The 12276-nt window shown below is 57.4% G+C and overlaps 1 protein-coding gene across 4 annotated transcripts in view; it reads right to left on the bottom strand.

Annotated features, from left to right (window-relative positions):
* The window catches only part of Ndrg4 (NDRG family member 4), a 41652-nt gene that overhangs the window by 2744 nt on the left and 26632 nt on the right, over window positions 1–12276 (bottom strand). For 3 of the 4 annotated variants that reach the window (XM_076837640.2, XM_076837641.2, XM_076837638.2), the window contains exons 4-16: window positions 7037–7142; window positions 6694–6814; window positions 6550–6612; window positions 6349–6409; window positions 4842–4928; window positions 4715–4771; window positions 4247–4350; window positions 3074–3130; window positions 2939–2990; window positions 2042–2089; window positions 1855–1890; window positions 1673–1724; window positions 234–272 (exon numbers count right to left, since the gene is read on the bottom strand). In XM_076837640.2, coding sequence (XP_076693755.2) covers window positions 234–272; window positions 1673–1724; window positions 1855–1890; window positions 2042–2089; window positions 2939–2990; window positions 3074–3130; window positions 4247–4350; window positions 4715–4771; window positions 4842–4928; window positions 6349–6409; window positions 6550–6612; window positions 6694–6814; window positions 7037–7142 — 883 coding nt within the window. The remainder of the gene's footprint in view (window positions 1–233; window positions 273–1672; window positions 1725–1854; window positions 1891–2041; window positions 2090–2938; window positions 2991–3073; window positions 3131–4246; window positions 4351–4714; window positions 4772–4841; window positions 4929–6348; window positions 6410–6549; window positions 6613–6693; window positions 6815–7036; window positions 7143–12276) is intronic. The other variant, XM_076837639.2, reaches the window with a different exon arrangement.

Raw genomic sequence — 12276 nt, 5'->3', positions numbered from 1 at the left:
ATGGCATTCTAGAAGCAAGAGTGCTCTGAGACCCAGCCCTGAACAGGATAGAGCCCACAGTGGACCAGGATCTGCAGAAGAACAGGAATCTTCTGAGTTTTTGAGTGCAGCAGGACACAATAAGTTTCCAAATCACAGCAAGATGCAACCTGGCTGCAGCACTGCACAGAGGAAGGAGCAGGGGAGAGGCTGGAAGGGGTGTCCATGCATCAGGAGAGGGGCCACAGGGCTACCTGCTCCTCCACTCAGCCTTCGGTCCTTCAAGTATGCAACTAAGAGAGAAGAGCCAGAGAGGGGGTGGGGACAGGGAGACACAACACTGTGAAGATCATGGCTGGGCTGAGGCCAGGGCATTGAGATGGACCAAAGAGATCAGACAAACACACAGGGCCAAGCCACAGGAGCCCAGTCCTGCAAGCCCACCCAAGAGCAGCCCCTGGAAGGACCTACAGCAGGGACTAATCTCAGTCTGGCCCAAGAGAGCCTTTGGATGGGGGTTCTTATCTACCCCCCTCCCACCCTGGCCAGGGACAATGAGAGGCTCATGTGGACAAGACCTTCTGGGCCCATACTCTAGGCCTAGTGCCTTCACTATTCTGTGGGTGAAGTCTCCCCACTTACAGAACTGGGGCGGCCTGCACAACCTCCCAAATCCCTCCCAGCTCCAGCTGTCTGGTGGATTTCTTTAGGGCCCCTGAGGTCACTGGGGCAGGTGCTCATTCATCATCTCCAGAATGTTCACAGAGCTTCCTGCATGCACAGGGCCCAGCCTCAGACCCTGGAGGTGCCTCCCTGTTGGCCCTGGCCTCTCTGCTCTACTTCTCAGAGAGGCTGGCAGGCCCTGGGGCCAAGGGCTGTTATTCCTGGCCATGTCCCCACTATCTCCCAGACTCCCCCAGGTCAACCCCATCAGTTCTTCCAAAGTGATACACGCTCCAAAGACAGGTGAGGTCTGAGGAAAAAACAAGCGAGTTGGGGACAGAAAGTTTGCTTCCTGCCAGTGGGTGTGCTGGGGACGGAGATGAGAGGCGAGGGAGGGTCCCCCAGAGCCACTCAAGAGAGTGTGCATGTCTGCGTGTACCGGAGTCTCACCATCCCTGCCCCGAAGTTTCAGAAAGGATAGGGAACAGGAGCTGGTCCTTCATGTCCTGTTTCCTCAGGGTCTTCAGGTGTTCCTCCCCAGGTTTGGCTGTCTTCAGGTCTCCTAACACCCAGATGGGCCCACTTGACTTCCCTGGTCCCCAGACCCCAAGCCCACTCCCATAATGCCACTAGGTACCACCCTCCACCTGTGACAAAGGGCCTTCTCAGGTGCCCTAAGAGTCCTTATGTCTCCCGGCCCAGCAGGGGGTGAGTGACTCACCTCAAACAGGCTTCCTGGCAGGACTGAGCTCTAGGCCCTGGACTGGGAGAAGAGGCCTCTCTTTCCCAAACAGGCCAGGTACTACCCTCAGAAGAGTGCCTGAGGCTGCCTCCAAGGCACAGGGGCCTCAGCTTGGCCTGGGACATACAACTTAGAACACAGGTATAGTCCAGAGAGCACGGCTCATGGTCTGGGGTCCAGATGTATGCACTCATGTGCCCACAGGTTCCTCAGCTCCCAGATCCACCCTGTGCCAGCATGCCCCCAGCCCACCAGCCTTAGGTCGGGGTTGGGTGGAGGGATACTTACTGTAGCCCATGCCTTGCAGGAAGTATTTGAAGGCCTCAGTCAGCTTCCCTGGCTGCAGGAGAGTGGGACAGCGTAAGCTTTGATAGGCTGCCTGGGGTATGGGGGGAGGCCTCCCTTGCTCTCCCACAACTGCCCAAGTGGGCTGAGCAGGTGGTGTAAAGACAGGAGGGCAAGAGTCTCACCTGTGTGACTTGTGGGAGCCCCCCAGAATCTGCCATCTGCAAGGGAGAGAGTAGGGAGAGCTGAGCAGCCCCCACTGAGACAGGCTCTGCTGACTAGACACACTGTCCTGCTTCAGCCCTGGGTAGGACCCCAACAGGCCCCTCCCTGAGGCCATGACCACCTTGGGGGCTGGGAGGCAGGGCTCACCTTCAGGAAGGTGGTGGTGGTTGGGTCCAGTTTGGAGTTGCACTCCACCTGGGAACAAGGAGCCAGCTTCAGCAAGACCCCACCCCACCCCTGCTAAGGTGGGTTGTGTGCCCACAGCAGAGGAGGGAGGTACAGGTAGGCAGAGGCAGCCATTCCCAGGTGCTTTCCTTTCAGGCTCCCCAAGTCCTGGAGATCAGTTGGCATTCCCCCACCACACCAGGAGGGGCCCGACATCATCAGGTCCTGTTCACAAGTGCTAGTGGGACAGGGAGAGCCAGGGCCACTCAGGTGGATGGGTCTAGGGAAGCCTCAGGGTCAGGGCAGTAAGGCAAGAGGTGCTGGGGATCACCGGGAGACTGAGGCCCTGCCTGGGTCAAGATGGCAAGCGCAGCCTCATATACTGTGGTTTGCTATTTCCCAGGCACATGGGGGCTACTCTGGCTACTTCTGTGCTGAAGGGCACCCACCCCCAGTCAGCCTGCTGCCAGAGTTCCAACAGGAGAGATGACACATGGCTCCCAACACTGTGGGTGCCTGTGGTGGTCAAGGGGAACAGTGGGGTTGTGCTAGTGAATCTATTTCATAATGGGTCAAATTTTAGAAGAAGAGATCTTAGGCTCTGGGCCTAAGTGCATGGAGTCACGCAGGACTGCGCTGCTGGAGGACCAGGCTGCCAGCCAGTCCAGCCCTGTGCCAGCTTCTTCTTCTCCCCAGCTCCTTCCACCTGCAGGACGAGGGAGTGTGGCAAGATGCCTGGGAGGTAGATGGGAAGCCACCATCCAATGCATGTCCCTGAGGTTACCCTGGGCTGTATCAAAACATCGGCCCTGCTGGCCAGAGCCCAATGAGCATCCAACTCTGAATCCCACCTGAGTCAGGACACAATCCCACACTCACCACCCCATCCTCAGCAGGTGCGTTATCCCCGACTACCAGCATCACCGGGCAGCTGCGGACACAGAGGAAAAGGCTGTCTGGGCTGGGCATGGGGGACAAAGTCCAGAGCAGGCTGGAGGGCCAGCGTTCACTCACCGGAGCGTCTTGGCATTGGGCACCGTCCCAGGCCGGTTAATGTCTAGGTCTCTGCGGCTGCAGGGGAGGGGCAGAGGCAAAGGTGGGCAACCCAGGGCTGGAGGGAGAGTGCCAAAACCCAACACTGCCAACTGGTAAAACAGGGAGCCGTGAACCTGCTCTGCAGAACCTGGGCCCTTGGGCTTCCCTCGTGTGACTTCTAAACCCGACTCAGGCCAGGTGGGCTCCCAGATTTTGCCCTCTATCTCCCTCAGAGTGCTGGGATCACCCCTTTTTTTGTGATACTGGGAATTGAACCCAGGGATGCTCTACCACTAAGCCACCTTTCAGTTCTTTTTTTCTTGGGGGTGGGTACATGGATTTAACCGGGAGGGGCTTAACCACTGAGCTAAATCCCCAATGCTTTTTACGTTTTATTTAGAGACAGGGTCTCACTAAGTTGCTTAGGGCCTCGTTACATTGCTATGGCTGCCCTTGAACCTATGATCCTCCTGTCTCAGCCTCCTGAGCCACTGGGATTACAGGCATGGGCTACTGTGCCTAGGCCCAGTTCTTTTTATTTTGAGACAGGATCTTGCCAAGTTGCCCAGGCTGGCCTTGAACTTGGATTCTTCTGGTCTTAGCCTACTGAATCACTGGGATCATAGGCCTGCACCACCACACCCCAATTGGGCATTGCCATTCTTGTGGGGGAGTTTCTGCTGCTGGCCTGGCTCCTGGATCATTTGAAAGGCAGGACTAATTCGCTCTTGGTTTTCCAACTAATGTTTAATAAATACTTGCAAAAGACAGGGAAGGGAGGGAGGGAGGGCAAGTGGTGGGGGCCTGGCTACCTTCCCAAAGGACAACCCCCAAAGGACTGAAGAGTATGGCTATAATGCATAATCTCATCTGACCTCCTGCAGCTTATAGAGGTCAGCACCCAGTCTCCGTGTCTTTGGGTTGGGAATGTTGCTAATGACCCCCAGAGCTCCCAGTCAGCAAGGCCCTTCAACAAAGGCCCCAAACCCCTCTCCCCTTTATCCCCCAGGAGGGTGCACCCTGGGAAGGAAGCTACCGCTCTCTGAGGCTCCACAACCTGCTCATCATCTACAAATGGGGCATGTTGCCTCCCTGTCTCCTCCTATGGGTGACTACAGGGAGGGGACCCCCTGGCCCAAGTGCCTGCCACACCTGTTGTACATGTTCCAGAAGAGCTGCAGGTTGGCTTGGTTCACCACGTTCCCGATCTGCTGCCGGTAGCTCTGCACCAGCTCTGTGTTGTTCACAAGCTCCTCCTGTGCCCGGGGGCGCGAGGAGGGGACAAGGAGGGAGCACAAAGGGAACCTGTGGGTGTCACCTCTAGAGCAGCCCTGGCCCTGCTCCCCATGGGGGGGGGGGTGGGAGGCGGGGCCTCAAGAGGAGAGGAGAGGGGAAATCTCCCACTCCTGTGGGTCTTTCAGATGCTGGGCATCAGGGATGACAACAGAATGTGGCGCAAGACAGGTCAGATGCCAAGTAACCACGTTTGCCTCCTCCTGCTGGATGGGACGAGGGATGGTGCCAAACAGCAGCTTCCCAAGCCTCAGTGACCTTCCTCGCCCAGCCTCCCCTGTTCCGGTTTGAGGACAGCTAGGGTCTGCAGAAGCCCCCTCCCCTTACCTGGCTGAAGAGGTGGGAGAGCACCGTGTCCGGTAAAGTGCTGGTCAGGCCGGACAGCTGCGGGAGGAGGCAGCCAGTGTGAGCACCGCGCAGAGTCACCACCCTGTCCCAGGGACACCGCGCTCACCTTGGTGGCAGCCCAGTCGATCCAGCCTTTGCCATTGGGGTCAATGTTCATGAGCACCAGCCCCTCCACGAGGTCTGGGAAAATGAGCTGCAGGGAGAGGGGAGAAGGGCTGGGGGACGCGGGGAGGGATGGGGTGCAGGGAGCCCCCTTCTTCCACCTAGAAAATGGGCTGTCAAAATCCTGCCTGTCTCACAGGTGGTTAGGAAGTCAGAGGAAATTAAAATGCTTTGGAAAATCTTCAAGATGCCCTTCTTGAAGGATGGATCAACTGGCTGCAGCTGGGGATGTGCGTGGGCTGCCATGGCCCAGCCCCTATACATTCTTTGATTTATTTAGAATATATCACTGTTTCTCACCCCTTTCTTTGTGTGTGTGTGTGTGTGTGTGTGTGTGTGTGAATACACATATACTATTTATTTATTTATTTATTTTTTGCCATGCTGGGGATTGAACCCAGGGCCTTGTATTTTGGGCAAGCACTCCACCACCGGGCCACATTCCCCAGCCCCTGTTAATGATATTTTTGAAGGTGTTGCAATTGAGAGTATTAAACATCTTAAAAGTCTGAAACATGTTGCTTCTTTGCTCTTATAGAAAATAAAGCCCTTGTGGTATCAATTAGGAACTTGACCTTTTCAAAGCCTGTTCTGTATCAGACGTCATGAAAGGGATCTGAAGTTCCTGATCAACTGTGGGTCTGTGTTCAGGAAGAAACAGAAACACACAAACTCCCAGGCCTGTGCAGCCTCTGCAGGAGCACAGAGCAGCGTCCAGCGGCCACGTGATCAAGTGCTGAAACCGGGAACTGAATGAAGTTGAAAACTCTTGCTTCTTTATTTATTTATTTATTGAAGGAAAAAATGTTTTGAATGCTAAAAAATTAAGTTTGTTTTTAGAGATGAAAAGTTTTCCTGAACCCAAACATGATGTTTTTGAAACATGACTTTAAACCTCATGACCCTAATACGTGTAATATTTTGTTAAAAAATTATTCATGTTCAAATGTTACCTTAACCCTTATTTAGTGGTAGAGCAACTGATGATGTAGTAAGTTGCTAATACAAATTCTGGCTTTGGATAATCGTGAAGCAAATTATAGTTAGTAATCTTTTGAAAAAAATGTATGGAAAAAGTATCCTCTTTTTCTTGTTATAAAGTTGATTTCCTTGGAAGGAAAAAATGAAAAGGGGCTTTTCTAATCAATCAAGAGGCCAGGTGCGGTGGTACATGCACACCTGTAGTCCTCGTGACTCACAGGCTGAGGAGGAGCCTGAGTTCAAGGCCAGTCTCAGTAATTGAGTGAGACCCTCAGCAACTCAGTGAGACCTTGTCTCAAAATAAAAAGTAAAAAGGGCTGGGGACACAAGTCAATGATAAAAGGTTCTTGGATTCAATTCCCAGTACCCCCCCCCCAAAAAAAAACAACAATCTAATAAGTGAGGAGTGGGAGGAAGAAGAGGGAGAAAGGGCACAGGGAGGGGATCCTGGGTGGAGGAGAGAAACTCACTGCAAACTTGGCCAGCACGTAGGCTCCGGCTCCCACGCCAATGCCAATCACATACTTGAACCTGGTGCAGAGGACGGGTGGTCACTCTAGGGCTGTGGGTGCCATTTCCCATGACACCCATCCAGAGCGGACCCCACCCTCAACCCTCAGCTCGACATGTGCAGACGGCTCCACAGTGTGGCAGATCAGGAGGGAACTCACCCAAAGTGCTGCACCACACTGGGGAGCATGGCGGCCAGCTGCTCCATGGAGGGGAACTGGTACCTGCAGGCAGGGCAGGAGGTCAGGCCCAGCGCAGCCTGCGGGGTGGACTGGACACAGGAGAAGGGGCTCCAGGGCACCTACCCCTGAGGAAACTGCGACGCCCCCACCTGCTGTCCGGGGGCATCCACGTGGCATACCACAAAGTGCTTGGTGATCTCCTGCATGTCCTCAAAGTTGAAGAAGGTGTTGAAGCACAGCTTGTCTGCAAAGACACACCTCTCAGCTGGCTGAGCCGATGGGTAGGGGAGGGAAAGGAGGCCAGCAGCCCTGTCGGCTTGCAGCAGATGTGATCAGCCTCAGGGCCCAGCAGGGAAAGCCAAGCCAGAAGAGCTAACTGTGAGCAGGGGTTTACCAGGCCCTGTGGGAGGGCGGAGAGGGGAGGCCGTGCTGAGGGGAGGGCTGCGTGAAACCAGGCTGCACTTACGGTTGAGGCCAACATCATGGTAGGTGAGGATGGCCGGGCGGTTCCCTTTGGGGGAGCCCCGGATCACCACGTGCAGAAGGCCATAGGGCGTCTCAATGTCATGTTCCTGGAGAGAACAGATAGTGCCAGATGCTCTCAGCAGCCCCCACTCCTGGCTCTTCTGGGGAATGTGGTGGTTGGGACAGCCCAAGACTTCAGGGACTTTGGTGTGGCCGCCAGCTAGTGTCCTGTTCCCATCACCCAAGCAGCTCCCACTCCCGGGAGGAAGGGTCAGAGGCAGTACCCGTTCTCAGAGGTACTCAGCATAGCAACAACAGCAATTGCAAGCAAAGTTCTGGTCCCCTTTGTAAACCAGTCAACGGATAGTGCTGCCCGGGCCAGGCCCAGCCCCGTACCCTACACTCAGTCCTTCAGGGGCCAGGAGGCCAGGTTTCTGCATCCTGCTGCAGCCCCTCGGGATGGCTCTGCCACCCAAGCCCAAGTCCCCCACCCCCCCAGAATCCTCAAGGGCTCCCTGCTGCAGAAGGGGAATAGCCTCAGAGGCCTGCCTGGCACCCTCAGAAAACACCCAGCCCTGCCCCACAGCCCTGCCCCACAGCCCTGCCCAGGTCCCCGCTTCAGGGCCCTTGCTCCTTCCACCTTGAATGCCCTTCCGGGTAGCCCCAGCATCCAAGGTCCCCCTTCAGGCAAGGCAGGGTTAGACACCCAGCCCTCCCCCAGGCTTCTGCAGTGCAGCTCCTGCTCCTCCTGAGTCCTTGGCCTGGGTTTTGCTGCTCAGGGTCACCAGTCTTGCAGGAGGACCTGGCTTTGCCCCTTACTATGTGACTAAGCAGGGCACCTCACGGATTGCATGTTCAGCAAGGAGTGACGAGGTGCCATCCCAGTGGCCAGAGGCCACACCCTGGAAGCCACATTCTGCCTGGAGGCCTGTTCCTTTCCCGTGGTCCTCCAGGCAGCCCTCCCTGTCCACCCTCAGGGCGCATCAGATCAAGGCCTGCTCCCTGGCCACTGACTAGACACTTTTCATGTGTTGTCTCCTCTATTCCTCGAGCTGAATAGAGGCAGAGGGGGAGGAACGGAGGCCAGAAAGGAGAAGTGACTGGCCCAAGGTTGAGCCCTACTCTGAGCCTAGAGTGAGGCCGGGGCAGGGGTGGGAGTGGAGGGGTGGCATCCTTGCCACAGCCTGTCTCAGAGGCCAGGGTTGGCACCAAGGGCTGTTTTCTAAGAAGATCAAGTTTCGCCCAAGAGACCTCCTGAGCAGGCAGCCTCTGCACAGCAGCAGCCCCTGTTGGGGCGACCCTGCCACATCCACCAGTCACTCCTGTTCTGCTGGCTGTCAGCTCTGGAGGGATGAGGTTGGGGTGCACGGGGAAAAGCTCTTTGGCTGGGGGGGGGGGCTCTCTGCAGCCTCCGGGTCAGCCCTTGCCCTGCCTGGCAGAAACCAGGGCCTGAGGCACCTTCCAGATACAGACCCCCGCCCCACCCTCTGGCGATTGTGGATGAGGAAGCCCAGTCTGTCCCCTCCCTGCCCTGGTGTGTCTGCCGAGGTCCCGAGACACTCGGCAGCGGCCGCAGAACCGCCCTACTGTGTCCCACCTCCGCGGGGCGACAGGGTCTGTCCGGGAGAGGGCTGGCGGCTACCTTCCCGCGGGGCCGAGTGACCTTGACCGCTCAACGACCTCCCAGCGCTTCCTCTGACCCTTGCGGGGGAGCTCAGGCCCAACACCCCACTCCGGCAGCTCAGAGTTGGGGGTCTCCCCAAGGGCCGCAGTCTGCAAGCTCAGAGCCCCCCAACTCTCAGGGTCTGGCGCTCCCATTGGCTCTCGGTGACGTCATGCCAGAGCCCGCCCCCCCCCAGGTGGGCGCCGAGGGATGCACTGCGGCAGCAAGAGAGGGGGCTCTGACATCCCTCTCGGCCTGGCTCTCCTCGCCGTGACCTTGAGGGCTGGAGGAAGTTGGGGTCTGAGCTGGGCCTTAGCACACTGCGGGTGGTGCTGCGACTGTCAGCCGCATCAGTTATTCAGGGGACAGGGTCTGCAAGGGCGGTGGATGCTGACGTAGTGGCAAATGCAGTGGGCCATGCCATGGTCTGCCAACGGACAGGCAGGTGCGGTGGGGCTGGCCTGTCTCGCTTCTCCCTCCTTAAGGTAAAGTGGCACAGGGCCTGGGTACCTGCTGCCCTGGGGGGCAGGAGGAGGTGCCCTGGGCCCCCCACCTAGGGACATGTAGTCATCCCTCCAGCGCTGCCTTCCCCAACCTACAAAATAAGTCAGGGTCACTCCTTTTTGTCCCCTTCCCTGCAGGGTCCCCTGCCTGCAGGTCCAGATCTCTGCCCCTCTGTGCCCTGGAAAAGCAGGAGCAACTCCTAAGGTGGAGGTTGCCTGTCCTTTCGATGGCACTACTGCAGCCATCCAAACTCCCAGCAACGCCTCCAGGACAGGACCACAGTAGACACCAGGAGCACAGCCTCGGGCTCACAGCAGACCACCCTTCCCCCACTGGGTTGAGGTGGTCCCAAGGACCCAAGCAGCCACTCAGACAGGCACATGGCAGGCAGAGAACACCCACCAGGGTGTGCACACACTGGCACACAGGTCCGCACAGGCAACGAGAAGACTCGGACAGTACACTCATTCCATTTCCTGTAGATGCCACCCCTCCAGGCCACCCCCCAGGACCTGAGTAGCAGCTGCCCCCATGCATCTGCAGACCAGGTCACCAGGAAGACTGGAACCTCCTGCTATGCCCCAGTGTTTCCAGGCAACTGAGGGCAGAGCTGTCACCAGACATGGGCAGAGGATGCCTTGTCCTTCCTGCAGGTCACAAGGATGCCCTGTCCTCCCTGCGCAGCTGGCTGCCCCCAGGGCCCTCACTCACCCCATCCCAGCACTCCGGCATCTTGCCGAGGGAGGGAACTCTTCGATCAAGGAGGGCAAACAAAGGCCTGAGTCACTCGGGTCCGGAGGAAAGGGTGGCTGAGTGGGAGACAGTCTGCTCTGTGACGGGGCACAGCTCCCAGGCCATTTATATGCAGATCCTGGCCCAGCCCAGGCCCGCCCCTCCTCCCTGCAGCCACTAGCTCTCCCCGAGTCCCTGCTCTGAGATTGGCTGTTGGAGACAAACCTGGCTCCGATTGGCTTCTGAGGTCCTCGCTCACCCCAGCCTCATTCCTGCTTCTCCCGCCCCAGCAACACCTCATTCTGGATGGTCCCCAGTCCCTGCCTCGATGTTCGCCTGCCCCCCAGCACCCAGGCGCCCTCCAACAGCAGCAGTGTACATGGGATCCCAAGAAGATGGGAGTCAGGGGCCACCCTGCATTAGGTACCCAGGGGCCTCTCACAGACGCACACTGGGCAGGACCCACGGTATACACCCCAGAGGCAGAGCCCCTGACTCACCCTCTGGGAGCAAAGGGCCCAAGGCCAGACCCTAAGCCCCAGCTTCCCCAACAGGAAGGCGTGGATCTTGAGGAGACCTGAGGAATTGCTTGGGGGACAACTGGGTCATCTCCCTGCTTCAGGAGAACTGATCCTTCTCCCCTACCTGCCAAGGGCTCTCTCTCACTCTGCCCACATATATGCCCAGGGCTTGCCCATACTGCTGAAGGGAGCTTTGGGGTGGGCGTCCTGGGCAGATTGCAGGAGCAGGGCGTGGAGAACACACCAGTTCTGTACCCCACCCCGCCCCATGTAAGGGGCTTGAGGTTTCCAGAGAGAGGAGGAGGAATAGGAGGCCTTCAGTCCAAGCTGACCCGTGCCTTCCACACGGCCAGCCAGACCCTTCTCCTGGAGTCAGTGGTGTGGGGCATGGTTCCCGGGCACAGAGCTACCTCGGGCCGCCATGCCCTGGCCTCCCGGGGAGCAGGAATCTGGGTGGGGGCTAGCCTGGGACATGCAGGCAGAGGCCACAGAGGAGAAGGACAGTTGAGGGGAGCAGAGGAGGAGGGAAGGTAAGCCAGGGAGGAGACCAGAGGAGGGAGCCCTAGGGCAGAGAATGGGAGTGACAGAAAGGGCGGGTGGTGCCCCGGTTCTGTCTCACTGGTGAAGGAACACGCTGCTCACCCCAGCCTGTGCCCACAGCCCTGCTCTCGGGCTAGCCCCACTGGAAGGCAGCGGATGCTCTGACCACCGTTGCCTGCTGACCTGGTCAACACCTGCCATGTATACTATTCCTGGCCGTGTCCTCCGTCTCTGGGCACCAACAACTTTCCCTGCCCCATCTCTGACCTCTCACTTCCTAGCAAGAGTGCAGTGGTGTGGAACGGGGTCTCCCCCAGCCCCTCCAGTCTGTCCTTGCTCCCCATTTCTGCAGATACACGACACAGGAATGAGCTTGGACAGCTGAGGCGGCCTGCACAGGCCCAGTCCTGCCTGTCTGGCCCTGAGTCCTCCCATGTGCTTCTTCAAGGTGCTGGAGTTCTGCTCCCCATGTGCCCACCCAGTCCCCTCCCCACCCTTCCTGCAGGTGAGAAGCTGGCTTAGCACTGCCCCTGCATCTACCCCCAATTCTGCTCAGCTCACTGGCTGCAAATCCACAGACCTGGGCACAAGTCCTGCCCGGCCCCTAGGTGGGTCCTTGGTGAGGTTTCTATTTTCTCTGTGCCTCAGGCTTTGCAGCTGTAAGGGAGGAATTGTGCCTTCCTCGCTGAGTCGCTATAAGAATGACCACAAAACTGCCTACTTCACTCTAGACCTGACTCCACTCTGCCTCCCCTGGTAGGGAGATGAGACAATCTGCCAGCCTCTACAAACTGCTGGCCCCTACCCGGAGGTGGTGGCACAGGCCTATGATCCCAGCAACTCAGGAGGCTGAGACAGGAGGATCATAAGTTGGATGTCAGCTTCAGCAACTCTGCAAGACCCTCTCTCAAAATAAAAAGTAAAAAGGGCTGGGGATGTAGTTCAGTGGTCAAGCAACCCCTGGTTCAATCCAAAACAAAACCAAAACTACAAAAACACTCCAACTGCTGACCCCTTCTCTGGAGGCTGCGCAGTTGTGTCTGAACAAGACAGATTCAGCTTTTGCTAGCCAAATCCTGGTGCCAGCCATAGCTCTGCCACTTCTTTGCAATGTGACCTTGGGCACATCAGTCAACCTCTTGGAGGCTTCCCATCTGTAAATGGGAGAAACACGCAGCCATATGTAACCCATACAACCCTCACAAACCTACGGGAAAGGATGAGGAGACCAAGGCACAGAGAGGTCAGGTAATTTTGCTACCCAGCTAATAAAACATGGAG

Source organism: Callospermophilus lateralis, chromosome 18 (assembly GCF_048772815.1).
Source record: "Callospermophilus lateralis isolate mCalLat2 chromosome 18, mCalLat2.hap1, whole genome shotgun sequence".
Taxonomy (NCBI): domain Eukaryota; kingdom Metazoa; phylum Chordata; class Mammalia; order Rodentia; family Sciuridae; genus Callospermophilus; species Callospermophilus lateralis.
The sequence above is the reverse complement of the archived record's forward strand: the minus strand, read 5'-3'. Positions and strand labels throughout refer to the sequence as shown.